Source organism: Trachymyrmex cornetzi, unplaced genomic scaffold (genome assembly GCF_001594075.2).
Source record: "Trachymyrmex cornetzi isolate Tcor2-1 unplaced genomic scaffold, Tcor1.1 scaffold1017, whole genome shotgun sequence".
Classification (NCBI taxonomy): Eukaryota; Metazoa; Arthropoda; class Insecta; order Hymenoptera; family Formicidae; genus Trachymyrmex; species Trachymyrmex cornetzi.
In genome coordinates, this window is record NW_017295562.1 from 269896 (window position 1) to 291259 (window position 21364).

Consider the following 21364-nt stretch of genomic DNA (forward strand, 5'->3'; position numbering starts at 1 on the left):
CAGTCACAAAATCATGCGAGCCTTTAAATATTTTTTTAATATATTGGAATGACAAAATATCTAGTGGAACGCACTTCAGAATAATCGAAAACGAGCGAATTTATTTCAACAATTTAATAATATACTTTAATAATAAATTTTTAATGAGCTTTAATGCTTAAGTTGTTTGTCTAGAATTTAAACTCATATTAGTTAAAGATATTATTAACATTCTTTAGATATCATATATTTAATAACAAATTTGAAAAAACAAATTTACTAAGTCTTAATATATATTTCTTTGAATAGTACTAAATAAACATTTACTTATATATATTTATAAGTATTTATTCAATAAAAAAAATAATTAAAAATGAGTTAAATCAAATTAATGGTTTTTATATCAAATAAATATATGCTTTTATATTTAATAAATATTTACTTAAAATTATTTAAACAAGTATTTATTTTTAGGTTTCTTTCAATGTAGAAACCTGTTAAATCGTGAAATATACTTTACTATGTTGTTAGGTAAGATATATATTTTATTATTTGAAACATTTGTATTTCTTTTACACTCAAGTTAAATTTGTATATAATGATTTGAATATGTGTGTCCAACCGAATTTGCTCTATCTTTAAAATATCTTATTTATTCCAATTTTGAACATGCGTGTTGTTTAAAGTAATCTTAAATTCTCTTGTGTGTTTCAGTAATTTGACCTATATTTTCGCAGAGTTAATTTAATTAATTTATCTATTTGTATGCAGGATGTTAAATAATAGACGTAATTGGTATAGATAATGTTACTTATTCAATCACCTGCACATATCCTACATACATTATATTTACATTATTGTGAAACGCACACCTTATATAGAATATAAAGATTCACAATATAAATTCAAAAATTTATACGACTGCTCGATCGTTAAAAAAATTTGTTCGTTCGCGATTAGTGTGCGATAATGATTCTTGTGACAGAAACATCATTTAATCGTCCGTTATTTATTACGAGTCGCTATAATAAAATAATAGATTTTAATTATTATCACGCATTGCGTAATTAGCTTTACGCGTTATATATAATGCGTTTTTATAACATTGGTTTTGCGAAATCGCTATTCGAGACTATGCGATCGAACTCGAATTTAATACACAATAATTATTTACGGAAGACAGGCGGAATTCGGATCCATGCCGTGCAACATCGAATCACTTGTTAATTATGTAAGTAATAGTGGTTCGATTGCCATCGGGTCCCTTATGGAGTTATGTCAGAGCTGACAGCCAATCGCTGATTTCTAATCGTATCCGCGTGTAATGCTATTATATAGTTTTGTGCGCAATTTTATGAATATTATTTTATGAATATTGATTTTTGCAATATTTATATCAAAATGTTTATAATCACATAACAACGCATATATATATATGTATATAAAATTTGATGATGATTGTAATAAATAATAAAACAATGTTTCATTGCTTATTACAATCATATAAATTTTAGCTATAAACATTTAACTTGGTTTGTAATTCGTTATTATTTTAATTTGATTTTTAATCTAATTTAGACTTTTTTTAGTAAATTTGTCATTTGTAAGATAATTTCGGATATCTCGTATTTAAAATATGTCTTTTAAGTTACAAAAGATTTATACTTATATTTTTTATTCTCATAATAAACTAGTTTTGGTTCAGTGTCATCACGTACTAACAATAATTAGAACGAGAAATGCGACTGGCGTAATACTCGACAGTGAAAGCGACACAATGCCATGGAGAACCTTTATCGTTGTTATGTCAAGATAAATCGAGAAATATGCTATTTACTTGTGCATATATGAGCTATAGTTTTGTCATCTATGGTCAATAAACATTAAAACTAAATCGCTTTTCATATACGGACCTTCTATCGTCTTAATAATTTTTGCTTTCTACGAAGTGTGACAAATATTAATTTTCGGCTAATAGTGATGGTGTCTAAAAAATTTACTAATTTGATTATTTGATATTATAACAGCGTTAGAAATCGATAATGATTCGCGCTCTATATCGTGTCACAATTATTACGGAATTGACTTCGAGATATTGAAACAGTTTTGATAAATGCGATATAAAGTCTAAATACATAAACAGTCATTCAGAAGGCCACGAATGAATTTGATTCGTAGGTACATAATTGATTGTACAGCACGCCAACATTTTAATTCAGATCATCGTTTGATTATCTCTATATTCGCGAGATCTCCTTTTATTTCCTAACAAGGCCGACCTTTTTTTCTAATAGATTTATTTTGAATGAAAGCGCCTTTCGCAATCAAATTTCTGATTCAAAACGCTTCTGATCGATGGAATCTAATCGGTCCGAGAAATCGCTGTCACGCCTTAAGATTTTCCGTCTCTTCGTTGCAAGGCGATTGAACTCGCGATACTTCAATGACCGATTTGAAGAGAGGAACGATATAATAATGTATGAATAATATTATACAATAAATATTAATTGACGCCATTAAACGATTGATCACTGTTCTTTGGGTGATTATATCCTTATCCGACAATGCACAACGGGGCTTTGTAACGTAGAGCGTGCACGCCCAACGAATATAATATATTCCTTATCAATAATTTTTTTTTATATATGAGTACACACGGTGGCATTTTCTTTTTATATTAATTTTAACGTAATTTTATGAAATTTGTATAAGTATTTTAAAATTTGTGAAAAATGGTGATAATTGCAAAAGGCAAATTGTAAATATCTAGTAATGAGATGAACTTGATATTAAAATTACAAATTGATAAATATTAACTTTAAAAAATATCTCTATTCAGAAGCTAAATAAAAAAACATCGTAATCACAGTCGCGTCCTAGACGCGTCATTCTCGATTGCATGATGCATGATGCATGCACAAGACTGTTAAAAGAAAAAAAAAACAATTATAATTTAACAATCATTACCGTACCATTATTGTTGATGCATCAATTGCTATCGATATTAATAGTCATAAGTACTACCATCTACAAAAAGTCGAGATTACGATATTTAATGATGTATAACAATATATTAAACTTTCAGATATAATCACCAAATTCATTATGAATTTACAATACCATCGTAAACCATAGATGTCTGTTGGATGTTCACGTTCTGCGTAATTCCGATCAGTGTAATGTCACATATAGAGGTTTCGGGGAATTGAAATTTGGGATCTCAATCGCCCTTATTAATGATCTCGGCCTCCTGCATATCTTCGATTGCCATATCGGCATCGCCCCATCCCCATATAGCTCCCTCATGCGAATGATGCTCATCATGATCGTCCGTTCGTGCATATATCGAGCCGTCACCCGTTCGGGCTGCGCGTTTCTTTATCATACTGTGTGCTACAGTCTTCAAATCATACGCCCAGCCGATCCGAGCGAAGAAATCAATGAAAGCAGTAGTAAAGTTTGTGCGATAGTTGCCCAATTCGGCAGCCTTGTAATCCCACGGAAACACGTGATGGTAATTGTGCCACCCTTCGCCGAAAGCGCCAATGCCAACGCTGAGGCTGTCAGTGGGGCTAATGGCGCTGCGAAAAAGATAACATTTTTTTTTTATCGATTTCCATTCACATAGCTTTATAATTCGTACAATAGGATAAATGATAAAGACGGATCTTGGTCTGTCTCTCTTTCTAGTGCTATTTAAACTTCTAATCCATTACACTTTATACTGCTCAAGTCAACTGAAAATACAATGCGCTACTATTTTTCACATTTCTTACTACTTTACGTTGCATGTTTTGCTTTGCTATATATTATTATGTTTAATATGCGCGTGTTGTAGTATTGTAGTATTGTAATATTAAAATAATACTTATCCTAATCACGTTTTATCGACAATTGTCGCTATCGTTAACTAGCGACAGCCCATAAGAGCTGCTCTTTCTTCCAGGATTGTACTGCCATTGGATGTCACTATAGTTAACGATAGCGACAATCATCGATAAGACGTTTAGAGAATTCCGCTACTGAGAGAGATGTTTCGTTACATCAACTATTAAGCTGTAGTTTCACTTTTGCGTGCCTTGATTTACTATTTCTCTATCTAATCTCCTTGTGCTTCACGGTACATGTAATGCTTTCTGTGTAATGCTTTTTTAAATTTAATTGTAATCATTACACACAATAAAATAAATAAATCTTTGGTGATACTAACTTGTCATACGGTTTCATGCCCCATATGTGAGCCGCGGAATTTACTAGCCAAGTCAGATTCAGTGAGAGTGTGTATCTGAACAGGGTAGAATACCATGCGAACATAGGTTTCTCGTTCCAAAAATGACACGGTATCCAGGTGGGAAGTAAGAAGCAAAAAACAGGCATTAAGATAATGTAAAGCCTGTAATATAAACAGATTCATTTTGATGATCTTTTTTTATTTTGACGATTTAATAAAGTTCATTATTTTCTAGACAAACACAAAATTAAGACATAAGACGTCTTTGGCATCTAAAAGACACCTTAAAGACGTCTTATGTCTCAATTTTGGACTTTATGTTATCGGGGTTTTTTTAAGAAAAAATAGAGTAATTTCATTTGTGAAACCTCACCAATTGATTTTATAAAAACGATATCTTTGTCGTACCTGCGTTGCCAGACAACGACGGGATCTTTCTCGAGGTCACTCATATCGATTGTGGCCCCCTTATTAATGACATCAGGGTGCTTTCGGACCAAAAGCCAGCCCATATGCGAGAAAAAAAAGCCCCTCTTCGCGTTGTGCGGATCCGCGTCCGTGTCCGTAAATTTATGGTGAACTCGGTGATCTCTCACCCATTCATAAATGTGATTCTGCATGCAAAACGCACATTAAATGATAATTACAAAAACATTCAAGAAATTCCTCTGCAAAGAAATTTATTTCTCATAAACAATAAATCTTTTATCTTTTTAAAGTGATTTTTTAAAAATATAAAAGATTTATGAGAAATAAATTTCTCTATAGAGAGGAATTTCTTGAATATTTTTATTATATGTATATTTGCAATATATATTATTTTAAATTATACACTCTAAAACTTTTAGAGTAAATTGTCATTCTAAAAAATTAAATTTCTGCAATCTTAAAGATTGAAAATTAAATCACTCTATTTTTCAAAACAGACTTTTCATTTTTTAGAGTCAAATTTTACTCCAAAGAATTTAAAGAGTACATAAGATAATAACTATGAATTTATAATGATTGTTGTATTAATAATAGCATCGTCGGGAGACTTACTTGAAAAGCCGTGGTTTGCAAAAGCATAAGAATGACTCTCATCGGCCATTTCGCTTTGTAAGCCCGATGAGCCCACAGTCTGTGAGCACCTGCTGTAACACCGATAGCTGCGAAAGTTGCAACTACTACACCTGAAAGAATAAATAAAATCAAGTTTGCCGACAATTAAATCATTAAAATTATGAGATCTTTCGTAAATGAAATACTTGCAATTAATATTATTATTTTATAGAAATCTACTAGACTCTTTATATTATTTCTTCCCACAAATTAATCAATGGCAATTCATAAAACAATGCTCAAATTTTCAATTTTAAGAGGCTTAAAAGATACATAAATAAAACGTACTCCAAAGGAATGTGTAAAATTTGGCAGCCGTTATTAAAATATACAATCCGTAAAGTGCACCGAGATGAAGATAGGCAAAAGCTATCATGTTTCTCCAGACAATCTTCCACTGATATTTAGGCTTCAAGTTTTGTGCCTTTTGAATTGGTAATTTTTGCGTTACTGCCTTCTCTGCCGCTTTTTTTTGCGACACATCTTGCTGAGAAGCTTCGAGGAATAAAGTTGCTGAATTGCCGAACAAATTCGGCGCCATGTTGTGTTCGAATATCTATAACAAATATTTAATTGCTCTTAAATTTCTCAAATTAAAGAAAGTTGATGTTATATATTTGATAATATTTTAAAATGTTTACAACATATGTTGAAAGAGAGAGAGAGAGAGAGAGAGAGAGAGAGAGAGAGAGAGAGAGAGAACGAAAATCAGTATATTGCGTCAATCTGCTTCGGATTTTCTTCAGTAGCATAAGTGAATTTAGCACAAGTGTAACATTTAAAAAGTATTCTCCAAAAACTAATTAAAATTCTTAGAATTCCAAATAAATACTTTATAGGTATTAGAAAAAAATAAAAATTTAAATTTTAAGAGGTTCAAGTTTTATTTCCTATGTATGAATAATTAACACATAAATTCTGAATATTGTTTTTGCATTTTACATTATGTAGATTGCGCATTAATTATCATTAATTAATGCTTTACATGCTAATCGTCTGCAAGTCATTAATCAAATACATAGTCCTGTGTATTTGATTAACAAAATTGATGATAAAATAGCAATCAATACTAATAAGAAAAAAAAGAAAAGAAATTAATATTAATGAATCTTAAGAGTTTCTTTTTATCATGAATATTTAAGGAGGTTGTAAGGCAAATGCAATAGGTTAAGAATTACTTGAAAAAATTACAGATTATTCTAAATTGCATTTAAAAGTGATACAAAAAAATTAGAGACAGTTGATCATCTGGATCAAAAGTTATTTCAATAAAAAGTAATATTTTTTAAATTTATACTTTAATAGAAATATATGAAAATGTATTATAAAATAATGATAAAAATCTCAATTTTTTTATACAAGTACTTTATGAATTCAAAAATATTTATGCAAAATTCCATTGAGATGTGCAGACATTAATTGTTCAGTAAATAAACAAAATATTTATTTGTTATAAACTAATTGGTGAATCTCAATGAAACTTTGCATAAGTCATTTTTAGTACTTAAAATAAAATATTTATATAAAAAAATTTAGATTTTTGTTATTTAAAAAATTTTTGTTTATAATAATGAAATTAATATTAAATAAAATTAATAATCTATAAAAATGTGTTGCTCAATAAAAAATGTTATAAACACAACTTTCATATGTAGTTTATTTAAAGCGTAAATATTAATATATGTGTTTTTTGCCCTTACAACCTTAACTTTTGTTGTTTCTTCTATGCATGGAGAGGAATCGAATGGCCTCCACATTGTAGCACCGTCATTAATAGAAGATTCACGATTCTTTGACGACTCTCGATGTGCATTATGTACGCAACGATCTTGTTATAGCTTTTCAGAACATTACGTGTGGTTAATATATGCGACGTATACGTGGAAAGTGCACGTGCAAAAAAAAAAGGAATTCTTTAAATGTCGCGCTTTCAACACAAAGAAATATCCGCGGTTTGTTTCGCGGAGAATGATAATTTTGAATTGTACGAAGCAGAGTACCGTCTTCGCACGAGCACGCTGATGCCAACCACACTAACAGCCCTTCACGACAAAGTGGTACAATTCTTGCATCAGAGCAACCTCGTAATCGCTGGTGATATTACATTAACGTGCAATCTTGTTGCGGTTTAGCGAAGAGTAGATTTTTATTTTATTAACCCTACCTTTGCAAAAACGTCGAAACCAATCATTGAAATTGTAATCTCTTATTTCAAATACTTTATTATACTTTGTGTGCTGCGACTCTCAAAAAGTTATTACATTACCAATTTAAAGCCAATAATTTTCGTTAGAGATATAAACCACAAATTGAAGGATTCGGCAAACAGTACAGACAAAATGTCTAAAAGTGAAAATAACAAAAGCATGTTTGAAATTGCAGATGATTACTTATTCCAACGTAGCACAAAACAAGTCAAGTTTCGATACTTCGGTCGATCTAAAATAAATGCTCACAATCAGAACTGAACGCACGTATTCATATTACTTCTCCTTTATGGCTAATTAGATAGGAGTCATCCGTCGTCCATATACGGTCTTTGAGATTGACGACGTGAAGACAACGCGAGTTATGTAGGTGCCCCACTTCTAAATATTCCTCTCTTTTATTTTGCATTCTCTCGACGTCGAGAGTTTACGGATAATTTAACGGAACCTGATTCACGATACTGTTACACATAGTATGAATCCTACATTCGGAATTAAATTATCAATACCGCGTCGATGAATATTAATGTTTGTGTTAATAATCCGATATACAACCGTAATATATTTAGTGTTTTATTATTGTAAATTATTCGCTTTCTTGACAAAATTATATTGTTATTCAAATCGAAAGTGTATTGTGAATCATTTCTCGAAAAACGATATCTGCGGGTTAGACAAAAAATTAACTACTATTTTCTCTGATTTACAAAATACTACATAGCTTTAATTTTGCTTGTAAACATAAAGAAAACATTCTTTCACCGGAGAAGAAAATTAAAATGAAACGTGAATCTTCAAGGATAATCATAGATTTCTTATTTTGTTTTCTACATAACGTTAGCCTTTTGACGTGTACAAAGTACTGAAAGTATAAATCAAATTCTTTTGATATTTACTGGATAGCTTAAATAACGAACAGTTTAAATAATACTACCGTAAAATGTTACTTGTTAAATTATAAATGAAATAGTGGTATATTATCACTTAATTCATCTTAAAATATCGCAAATGTGATTTACATTTTCCAGGACCTTATATAAGAAAAGTATTATTTAATACTAAGACGGAAAAGGATGTTAATATCACGAATATTAGATCATCAAAGAACGGGAAACAATGACTTTAATGAATATACATCTTTTTCTTTCTTTTTTCTTTTTCTGTTTGTTTTACAATAATTATCGATAATATTTTTATATAACGGTGTAAATGCTTTTATGCACCGACGCAGAGACAGTATGTACGTATATTTTATTCAATAAGAAATATAAATCTAAATGTTTCGATCCTCGGTTCGAGTCGTCTTCAGTAAATACAATTAAAACGCTACAAACTAAACTACTATGAAATTATAAACGCAAGTACCAAATCTGTTTGGTGTGATTCATTTCAGTAAATATCAGATTAGACTTGTGATGAAATATGGAAAGATAATATCGCAAGATTCCTCGAATATATTTAATCCAAGCAGAATGACATCAAAGTGACAATTTTATCATTCCGCGAAAAGCATTTATACAGAATGACATTAAAGTGACAATTTTATAATTTTAAAATTAAACATTTATACTATTATATAGATTTATTTTGATTGAGCCTGATCTCACTATATGTTATCATATTGAATTAATATTAAATTGTTAACATTTGAATACATGTATCTGTATTATGTCACTCTTAATTTTCGGAATTGGAAATTGGAAGTAAAAGTTCAAATATTGCGTTGAAGATGTTAAACAATTATCTGTGACGAATATGTTTGTACAACACTGTTCTGTCAATCAACGTAGACATTTGCAAAACACAAATGCAACAGAGTTTGAGCGAATGCTTGACTTACGCTAATATTAACTCTTTACCTAGAGTAACCAGGTTGACGTGCTATTTTCAAAGTAGTTTACGCTCTTCTTCTTTAAGAGTATGTCATAAATTCTTACTTAACTGTTCAATTTACGACACTAGAATATAGCTAGAATATAGTTAGAGCGCATTCTAACTTTAGAGAAGAAGCTATCAAAGAGAAAGTCATATAATTAGTATAAACGTTAGTGTTACACCAAATTTTCATATAAATGAAATATATAAATCAGATTGAAAGAAATTTAATTGCGCATGAAGATCATTATCAGAGTCAGCTATAGTTCTTATTAAAGCCCGCTTTATAAATCGTAACAGAATTTGAAACAGAATTCTACTTATAATTTTATGTACTGTATAACAAAGAAAATATTTAAAGAATCCGTATATACATTCATATAAAAAATACATGTTGGAATATATCAAGTTGTAAATTTAGAATTCTGTCATAAATAATTATGGTCAGTATGTATTAATATAGATTTAAAATGCTATCATAAATTATAATTAATCAGATCGATTCAAACAGGTTTTCGAAATTATAAATAATTAAAAATAATTAATTTTTGACTGAAATTATGCAAGCTATTTGAAGTGTACATGTATTTTAGCAAACAGCTACAATTATTTCTGTATTGTCCGTTCAATTGTATTCGTTTGTATTTCGAATTAGCCTCTATTTGGGGCTAATTCGAAATACAAGCGAATAAATAAAAACGCGTCTGTTTCTTAACTGTTTCTTAACTGTGTCTTAACTTGTTAATTAACAAATTCGTTTTTGTTTTTCAACGCACATACCAATAGTAAACATCATTTTTCTTGTACTTTAGTGATTGAAAGAGAAAAGATCTACGTGACTAAAGGTTAATTACGGATTCACAAGTCAGTGGTACAGCTATCTCCTCGTTTTCTGCAACTGTATTGCTGTCATGCAAGTGGTAAGAAATGGGTGTGAATAATCCTCGTGAAAGCGCTGTCGAAAACATATATCTTCCTAACTCACAATCGACACGATTTCATGATAATATGACAGTCTATAACAAGAATAAAGCAGTTTTAATGAACTAAAACTACAATTCGCTTCTATTCAATTCTTAATAAAAATGTCATTACAAGTTAAATGTATACCTTGAAATAGAAAAACTCGTATTTTTAAATTAATTTTTGTAGATATAAAATATAAAATAAATATATTGAATAAATAAATAGTATATTGAATGAATAAATAAACAAAATAAATAAAATTAATACGGTATAATTAATTCATTAATAGATAATTAACTTGAAGCTAATAATAACACACATAATAATCATAAAAATAATATGTAAAATCCAACGTTAAATGCAATCGAAACTACTTCTAGATTGAACAAGCTTCACAGTGTGTTGGAGAATGCACTCTAGGCGTGCGTTTCTCTTCCGGAACTTAGACTCGTCACGGAGAAGTGTCATCTCAGTAAAAGTGCTTGCGGCACTTCCAAACGGTACATGTAGTCGAACAGAACATTCAAGGTGGAGAAAGGGGACGATGGTGGAGGAAAGATAGAGAAACGAGAAAGAACATAATGCTACGCTCGAGCAGGAACAGGTTCTCCAGAAAGTAGGCCAATGGCGTCTTTAAGGTCATTGCCAATCGCGGATCGAAATTCCTAGACTTTTATAACAAGCCTGAGGCAAACATGCCACCTAGACGGGATCGTGTAGCATCATGTCTCACGTTTTCAAGTAAACTGACAGGTTTGAGACTTTCATTGCATTTGCTATGTGATAAGAAAATGATACAAAAAATTGATCGCAATGTGTGATTTATAACCATCGCGACAAATGCAAAAAGCTAGTGAGTGGCATACGAGCATGTTTCGTTATTTGTTTATGAAACAAGAAATGATATGCTGCAAGATATGATTGGCTATTCAGCAGAATGTTTATTTTACAGCTGTTGATTTTAAATTTTCTTTGTCAATCGCACTGATTGGATTGTATTTTTAGATTCAGAGGTCTTATTTGAGCAAAGAAAACTTCCTGCAGTTGCAAAATAAACATTTTGCTGAACGCAATCATTGAGTGAATAATTACTGACATTTTTCAGAGAAGGAAATGTGATGAAGCAAAAAACAATAATTATTGAATACGAATTATTGATAATTGAATTGAAAATTTGAAACGCAGAAATAATTGTTTAATTGTTATTATATAGATAAAGTAGATTATTCTTCGGATTATTGATGACCGAAAATGAACCAGATGCTCATCGATGATCGTGAAAAGAAACGGAGGATGTTAAAGAGTAACACTGACCTACTAATCCTATAGCACGTAACGTTTTCTCTTGAGATTCAACGCACGCTGCTACACGTAGTATCTGATAAATAAGGTACGACTTTCCTTCAAGGCGAAACTTGCGTACTCTTTAATTTGTGATATCGCATCAATATGTTTATTCAATAGTCATTGCAATTCAAACAATATAACAAATGTACATTATTCAAGACCTTCAAAAAATAGCACAAATTTTGTTTTCCTTAGAAAGATGCGCTTTCGTGTTCTTCGTCATACACAACACAATTATGAGACTACTAATTGCAAAAAGTAACATGCGTAGAAGCTGCAGAATGAAATGAGTATATTAATGTATCTCGAATGTTTCATCGTGGTTTAGCTCATCTTAAATAAATTATTATTAATAAATCACATTTATTCGATGTCTTTACATATCATATTCTTTAAAGCGAATATAATAAAGAATATAGTGTAATAATAATATAAACATGCGAAAATAATACAATAAAGTTTGATGCTCATGAAAGATTACTATAATTATTTTTTATACTGCAATGAGGGAAGCTTCCTTTTCGTGTCGGTATTTTGTAATATTACCTTTCTATTTCTATATTTCCATTTCTCCATAATTTTACTTTCAGTTTCACGAATTGCATACAAACAAAACACGAGCAAGTGTTGCAACATAATTGTGTTACAGCGAAATTACTCTCACCCACTAGCACACGAACCGCTTCACTATACTTTGATCTCGAACTACCGTACTATACACATTGCGTTTCTTTAAATTACGTTGCGTGCATCGTACGGGAAATACATGTCGTACATTAACAAGATGGTTTGACAGTGTTCGAAAATCAACTTTGCACTTTACACAAAATTATTGCATCTGTACAAAAATATCAAATATCAATTATATTATCTTATAAAAATTTATACAAAATATGAGTCTCTTCTAAAAAAATAGATAATGAATTATTGCTGCATGTCAGCTCTATAAAGCTATAACCACAGAAAAAAGGCTGTTCTTGATTCTGCTGATTTGGTTCTGCTACAAAAAAAAAGACTATTCTTAAATCAACCATAATATATTCATACGTAAGCAAAAATATTGTAACCTTGCTTCAAAGATATCAATCTTGAATTGATTAAATTTGTTTTGATGCAAGTATTATTTTGCACCTCATTCAAGACTTGCTCAATTAAAAATCTTATACCAATACAATCAAATCAAGATTGATATTCTTTGAAGCAAGATTATAATATTTTTGCTTATATATGAATATATTATGGTTGATTTAAGAATAGTCTTTTTTTTTTGTAGCAGGACCAAATCAGCAGAATCAAATCGGACCTATCGAAATTTTTAGTACTCATTTTGTACTAAATTGTACCATTAATGATAATTTTGTACTATGTGCCATTTCGAAAAAAATCGTGACGCTGCTAATATTAAGCTAGCAGGATAATTCAAAATAAAAGATAAAAAGAAAAATAATATCAGAAATCAATACGATGGAATTTGTACTATTTTGTACTGCCAAAAACAATTCTATATTATGTCATTTCCAAGAAAACAATGACGTTGATAATATTTAATAAGCTGACAGGATCATAAAAAAAACAAAATGAAGGCAAAAATTAACACAACTAATTTTGTACTAATTTGTACCATTGAAAGTAAGTTAATATTTTACATGTTTTCTCCTTAAAATGACTTTATTAGTATATACTTACAATCTATTTTACGCCAAACCGTGCATCTTTGAAACATCATTTTATTTGTTTTAATTTGCTAATATATTCTATACATAACATATTCTACAGATAATAATAAGTTTCGTGAAAAAAATGTGAAATTTTTATGTAAAGTTATTCATGCTTGTAAATTGCATAAATTCACAACAAACATCACGCATGGAACATTCAAATTATTATATAAACAGTCGAAATAAATAGTCGTACAAAAAAAATATAAAATTTTCTGAGATTAAAAGTCCGATTCTAAAGATCGTAATTTATGTAACTTATAAGCGTGAATAAATTTACGTAAAATCTCACATTTTCCTCACGAAACACATATCTTATTATTATCTGTAGAATATATTAGCAAATTAAAACAAATAAAACGATGTTTCAAAGGTGCGTAGAATAGATTGTAAATATATACTAATAAAGTCATTTTAAGGAGAAAACATGTAAAATATTAACTTACTTTCAATGGTACAAATTAGTACAAAATTAGTTGTGTTAATTTTTGCCCTCATTTTGTTTTTTTTTTATGGTCCTGACAGCTTATTAAATATTATCAATGTCATTGTTTTCTTGGAAATGACATAATATAGAATTGTTTTTGGCAGTACAAAATAGTACAAATTCAATCGTATTGATTTCTGATATTATTTTTCTTTTTATCGTTTATTTTGAATTGGTTCTGCTAGCTTAATATTAAGCCAGCAGCGCCACGATTTTTTTTCGCACACGGTACAAAATTATTATTAATGGTACAATTTAGTACAAAATGAGTACTAAAAATTTCGATAGATCCGATTTGATTGTGCTGATTTGATCCTGCTAGCTTTATAGAGCTCTGTATATGTCACGGATACCAGCTACGTGGAAATTTTCATACCGTGTGTGTTGCATAAATTAAAAACGTTTATTATTAATAATTTTCGCCTTTGTTAATTCGCAGATTCTGCACATTTATTTCAATTTTAGTTCGTACATTGACTAGTAATCGAGAAAAATATGTCTGCCCACATTTAAGAGGAAATATTCATATGATTATACGTTATATAGCGTGTATCACGTCTATTAAGAATTATCATTCTATTCAATTTTACTCTAATAGATAAGACAACCGTTTAAGAAAGTGTGCCATACGGGAAGTTTGTCAGCGCAACAGATGGGAAGAAGAATCAGTCGCAAAAAATTCACCTTGACGTGCAATCGCTATACTTAGGCACGATTTTATTTTTAAGTAGCATCTAAGTACCTGAGTTGAATAACGCTCAAGCACTAAATAAGGCCCACTTTTAAATTTATTACTTTAAAACTCGCTTTGCACTTGCACTATATGCTTAAAAGATATGTCATAGGAAGTAGATAAAAAAGGATTAAAGAATTGGAATCGGTAGCAACACGTTTGTTTAATACAACAAAAACTTATGTGTATGAGGCTAATATGAGCTATTTTTATAACAATCCGCTGCAAAATTTACCAGTATACAATATTTCATAATTCATTATAATATTATTTGACTATGGAAAATAACTAATAAATTAATTTTTTGAAATAAATATAAGTATTTTTTTTTAAACAATGTACTTATTAAATAAGGCCCACTTATGTGATTTTTATTATAGCTATTATTATTTGTTTGTTATGTGTGGAATTTACGCCAGAGAATAAGGATTTTCAATACTGTTATCTTTTAAGAAGTCAAAATTGCATTCAAATTGCTAAAAATTTCCAAAGATTAAAGAGTTAATTACAACCAAAATTAAAGATAATATTTGAGAGCAGGGTAAATCCTAAGGAATTTCATTTCTATGATTAATAATCATTTTAAAACTAATTTCGAAAGAAAATGTTTAACTTCTTTGCTATTTTTAATTTATTTTTTATTTGGGCCTTATTATATTTATATGCATGTAAGGCCCAATGTCAGAGTTTAACAAAATTTTTTTCGTTCATTTACACATATTCTATATAAACAATATATTTTATTTTTGGGAGTGAATGAAATGAAGATTTAATTTTCACTTAGTTTATTTCAATATCCCCATAAATAGAATTAAAATAAAAAATTAGGTAGACCTTATTCGGCTCAGGTACCTTATTTAAATCACTGAAGTAATTGAGAAAATGCTACTGAAAAAAAGAGTATGCAGTATGTACGCATAGATAAAACTACACGAAAAGAAGATTTTGCTAATAATTTAGATTTAGGTAGATTTGAAAATAATTTTGTTGAATCAACAAAATAATTATGTAGAAAACACAAGCATAATAAACAATGTTGCAAAACATTTTTAAATTCTAGTTTAAGCGTTTTTTATATAATTATTTTAATAGTTCAGAACAAAATTATTTTTAAATCTATTTTTAATGAAATTTTTAGATATTTCGGCAAAACCGTTCTTTCTACGTACAATTTAAAAATTGCTCTTTATTACTTTTTACATATTATTTCTTTTTTACGATAATTTTTATATAAACGAGTAAACGATTTTCCGTATCTTTACGAAATTATAATCATACAATACAATATAACTGTACAAACAATAATCAAGTATTTCAAGCACATTATAGCGAAATTATTCTGTTTCAATGAAAAATTTTCTTCTTTGTTATCTGAGAACTAACTGTTACTTACCTATCTATCTAAAAGGCAACGAGTAAAACGAAAGGCAGCACGCGAACAATAATAAGGAATTTTAAATTTAAATAAGATAACGTAACAAATTTACACAAAGTGATAGAAATGCATGTATCTGTAATCATGCAATGTAATCGTAGATGTATTTCACTTTTCCTTAAATTGACAAAAATATGTATCACATATATGTATAAATAATATTGGATAAAGAATAACCCAGCAAACGAAAATGGATTGAAATGGATTGGAAATTTTCCATCCGAATCTGTATTTTAAATCCATAAAAATGAATTGGATTCCATATAAAAAAAATTGTTATATATATAAAATTTTTAATAAATTAAAGTAGTAATTACATGAAATTCTATAGTTATTATTTTAAAACTTTTACACAAAAAATTACGCTAGCTGTATAATAAAGGAAACGTATTAATATAAAATACACATAAAAGCGATTAATTTATTAATTAAAAATAAGGAATTTACATATGTAACATTTATTGCACATATTTACGTAGTTATTTTTATATCTCTTTTAAGTATTTTAAGAAAATGGGCCATTAAAAAAAACTTTTTTGTATTTAATTGGATTAAAAAACTGCATTTCCTATTCAGACTTTTAAATTAAGCAATATTCACGATGCACACAAAATACTATAATATTATTTTTAGGTTGAAAAGCATAGAATTATACTCCATGCCATTCCTATAAATAAATAAAAATGCATTCAAGATTGAGAAAAAATAGACATTTGTTTTATACTTTTATCCAACTCCTATAAATGAATAAAAATGCATTCAGGATTGAAAAGGATTCATTTTAACATTCATAAATCCGTATTTCTGAAAATCTAAATCCATTATAATGCATTTCAATCCATCCTCTTTGCTGGGAAAATGATTCGATAATTTGAATTAATATTTCACCTTGTACAGATTTTAAAGGGAAAAATTTTAATATAAAACCCTATCCCCTTTTGTCGGTTGCTAATAATTTAACCTAAGTATCCAGATAAGTATCCAGCGTATTGCTAATATCTTTCTCTTAATTTTACAATGATAATTATGTTTAATGCGCTATGTATAATTGTCAACTGACAGTTTAAAGATGAAAAAAGTAAATCAATGACTTACGACTTGAGCGGCGAATGTACGTGGGCAAGATCACGAGTACCTTGACACGGAATAAGTTCGACAAGAAACACGAGGATACGTGACTCTCTTGGATGGATGGTCCGGCTTGATGGCGAGTTCACTATGAAATACTGAGATGCTGCAGCGTATGTCCCACTTATCAGCTTTGCGCCTCCTCGCGTAAAATGACGACGATCGTCAACGAAGCCCCCCGCTCGTCGTGTCGGTTGTTCTAAAAAGCCAGGGTTCTTGCAGGGGCAAGCGACGGAAGTGACAGGTTGCAAAAACCGAGAGTTGTATGATTCGCTTTCTCGAAATCGATTATTCCTATTGGATAAAAGACACACTTATTCTCATGTTCCCAATTTGCGATTCCGGTGTCACGTTACTATTTGTCAATCGCTTTGCTATTTCAATTGTTATATGCAAATCACATAGGTACGCAATAATCCATAACTCTATATAGCAATGCTTGTAAAGCATGATTCAGTATTTTTTTCAATCACTTTCTATGTATACACATACTGAAAAAGACTAATCAAAAATTTTTTTAATTGACTATATCTATTTAATGATATTATATTTAAGGGGATCCTAAAGTCGTCTGTATACAGAAAAAAAGATTTTCTCTGTCGCAGCTAATCTTGGCTTGTTATAATATATTTTTTGCCGTAACTATAAATTTAATAAACTACAGCGAAATGGTTTACTGTTGCTGCTATAATATAGATATCACAGCTAAGACATTAGCTATGATACCTATATTTTAGTTGTCCATATTTTACATCTGCCATTTAATAACCACATATAGTTTTTAGTTACAACAGCTACTTTCTATTTTCCGTGTATTATCGACTAACCAGCTTTATAAAGCTAGCAGGATCAAATCAGTAAAATCAAATCGGACCTATCGGAATTTTTAATGTACTTATTTTATACTAAATTGTACTATTAATGGTAATTTTGTACCATGTACCATTTCGAAAAAAATCGTGGCAGTGCTAACTTAATGTTAAGCTGGTAGAACCAATTTAAAATAAAAAAAAAAGAAAAATAATATCTGAAATCAATAGGATTGAATTGTACTATTTTGTACTACCAAAAACAATTCTATATTATGTATCGTTTCCAAGAAAACATTGGCGCTGCTAATTTAATATTTAAACTGACAGGATTATAAAAAACAACACAAGGGCAAAAATTAATACAGCTGAATTTGTATACTAATTTGTACCATTAAAAGTAAGTTAATACTTTACATGTTTTCTCCTTGCATTTTTTTTTTAAATTATTCATGCATGTAAATTGCAGAAATTCATAAAAAAACATCGCTCATGCAAATATTTAATTATTAAATCGTTGAACCATTAGTTGTGCAAAAAAATGCAAGAGACCGATTTTATAGACTACATTCTCGGTAACTCATTCAGAAACAATAAAACAATTACAATTTTTTTTTCAATTCTATACTCTGCGATACAGTTCTCTTTAATTATTTGTCCTCCTTGCGCTATGTGTTGATCAAAGTTTGCAGCTGTTATCACTTGACTAATCAATTAATTGGCAATGTGGCTTCTCAAAATTTGGAATTAAAGAGGCTCTTCCGGCTGCTCGCTTGTGATCGTTGAGATACGAATAATGGCCACATCCATTGTTTGACATCGCTGATGATGGCTCGAATGAAGCCGAAATGTTCGATATTGATCTGTATGATATTTCTTGCGAGATTAATGTGTAAGATAAGTTTTAAAATATACTTTTGTTACTTATACGCATTTAATAACTGCGGCTATTTCTAGTTCTCAATCGTTCGTCAATTAATTGTTTTACTATTATTATTGATTTAAAATCTTTAATGGTTCAACGATTTAAAAATTAAATATTTGCACGAGTCATGTTTGTTATGTATTTCTGCAATTTACATGAATGAATAACTTCACAAAAAAAATCTTACAAAAAATTTTTTTTCGCAAAACACATGTCCCATGTTTTTATCTGCAGTAATACGTTAGCAATTTAAAAAAAATAAAATGATGTTTCAAAGGTATCCGGTTTGACGTGGAATGCCTCACAGATTGTAAGTATATATGTATAATAAAGTCATTTTAAGAAGAAAATATGTAAAATTTTAACTTACTTTCAATGATACAAATTAGTACAAATTCAATTGTGTTAATTTTTGCCCTTGTGTTATTTTTGATCCTACCAGCTTAAATATTAAACTAACTGCGCCACTGTTTTCTTAGAAATGATACACAATATAGAATTGTTTTTGGTAGTACAAAATAGTACAAATTCAATCCTATTGATTTGTGACATTATTTCTTTTTCTTTCTTTTATTTTAAATTGGTTTTGTCAGTTTAATATTAAGCGAACACCGCTACGATTTTTTTCGAAACACGGCGCACGATACAAAATTATCATTAATGGTACAATTTAGTACAAAATGAGTACTAAAAATTCCGATAGGTCCGATTTAATTCTGCTGATTTATAGAGCTGACTAAAACCATATAATTTTTGTATGAGAGAGACAATTATTTTTTCCTCTTTTACAGATTCAAAAATCCTTTCAAATTCTGTTGATTTAGTCCTGCTAGCTTTATAGAGCTGACTAAAATCATATAATTTTTGTATGAGAGAGACAATTATTTTTTCCTCTTTTACAGATTCAAAAATCCTTTCTAGGAATAAAGTATACGTATTAATATGTGTCTATGTCCTATGAGATGGAGTTTATGCTGAGAACGTTAAAAAATTTCAAAATTTAGATCTTCTTTATCATTTCTTAGTCCAATATGGTACTAAAAAAAAAGCTGTCATATCGTGACAATATTTGCATATAAAAGCTATTTGTATTTACGAAATAGTAGTCCACAGACTAGTAGGTTGCACGAATAAACAACATAGAGTTCTTAGAATTGAACTTAGACGTCTAATTAAGGTGTTCTCGTTATACAAAAATGTATGTGCAGGTGTGCGCGAGATATTGATGTAGTATGCAGTGATGTATCAGTGACGTAAATCGTATGTGTGTAAGTCCTACTTACACTATGACTAATCATCTTTAAGATGCCCTTAAATGGTTAATGTAAATTACTAATATACACTCAGAGAAGGTTTCTTTAATTTAAAGAAATATTTCTGTGCTGTACGGCAAGAAATATTTCTTTAAATTAAAGAAAAAAATTCTTTGATTTAAATATAATTTCTTTAAATGAAAGAAATCACGTTTAAATCCAAAGAAACATTTCTTTAAATCGAAGAAACCTTTCTCTGAATGTATTTAAATAATGTATAACATGAAAATAAAATGCACTTGATATTAAAAGAATGGAGTCAAGTTCTGCTATAAATAGCGGAAATTTATTGCAAAAAAGTTAAACCTCACTAATGACTTCGATTTTATATATTATAAAAATTCATATACATAATATATTGAGAAGAATTAAATATAATCGGGAATAAAAAATCAATACTTTAGCGTCATACTCATGATTTTTATATATAATTATCAAGTCATATAAAAATTAAAGTCATTATATATAATTATGTATATATTATTATATATAATAATTATACATATATAATTATTACAAAAAAGTTAAACCTCATTAATAACTTTGATTTTTACATATAATTAAAGTCAATACAATCCTAGTGACGCACACTTGACGTTCATGTGGCGGACTCTTCTAGTTTCAGAGATATGATACTAAAGTATTGATTTTCTATACCCAGAGAAAGATTTCTTCGATTCAAAGAAATGTTTCTTTGCTATACGGTTAAAGAAAAAATTTCTTTGATTTGAATGTAGTTTCTTTGATTTAAACATAATTTCTTTAAGTCGATCTTTCCCTGGGAGTATTCCCGATTAAATTTAGTTTTTCTCAGAATATATCTAAGCAACTCCGAAAATGGGTTTAAATGCTTTTTTACTTTTTTTTACTTTTTGGATTTTTCTACATATATATGTGAGTAATATACGTAAGTGAAAAGGAAACTTTGGGTCTCGATTCCATTGGAAATATATTCCAATTTATTGCAAATTTTTATAGTATAGTAAAACTTACAATAAAATATTTTTAACTTTTCAAATTTGAATTTGTAATATAATTATTTGATCTATATAACGTAATTATAAAAGTTTATTCTTTAATTGTACATTACGATCAGTGCTGATGAATCAA

At 29.2% G+C, this 21364-nt stretch overlaps 1 protein-coding gene across 1 annotated transcript; it reads right to left on the bottom strand.

Moving 5' to 3' along the window:
• Positions 1-2646: 2646 nt before the first annotated feature.
• On the bottom strand, positions 2647-17394 carry LOC108758187 (acyl-CoA Delta(11) desaturase). The gene is made up of 6 exons (XM_018503000.1): positions 17175-17394; positions 5600-5867; positions 5252-5382; positions 4619-4824; positions 4190-4372; positions 2647-3560 (listed from the first exon to the last, which is right to left on the bottom strand). The coding sequence occupies exons 2-6, from the start codon at positions 5850-5852 to the stop codon at positions 3200-3202; spliced, it is 1134 nt and encodes a 377-aa protein (XP_018358502.1). The 5' UTR covers positions 5853-5867; positions 17175-17394; the 3' UTR covers positions 2647-3199.
• Positions 17395-21364: the final 3970 nt, after the last annotated feature.

Bases quoted from the DNA above. Each gene is read 5' to 3' on its own strand.
- LOC108758187 (XM_018503000.1), bottom strand. From the start codon at position 5,852: ATGGCGCCGAATTTGTTCGGCAATTCAGCAACTTTATTCCTCGAAGCT. The intron at 5,383-5,599 runs GTACGTTTTATT...TTATTCTTTCAG, and splicing joins ATTTTACACATTCCTTTGGA to GTGTAGTAGTTGCAACTTTC. The intron at 4,373-4,618 runs GTACGACAAAGA...TTTATATTACAG, and splicing joins GTCGTTGTCTGGCAACGCAG to GCTTTACATTATCTTAATGC.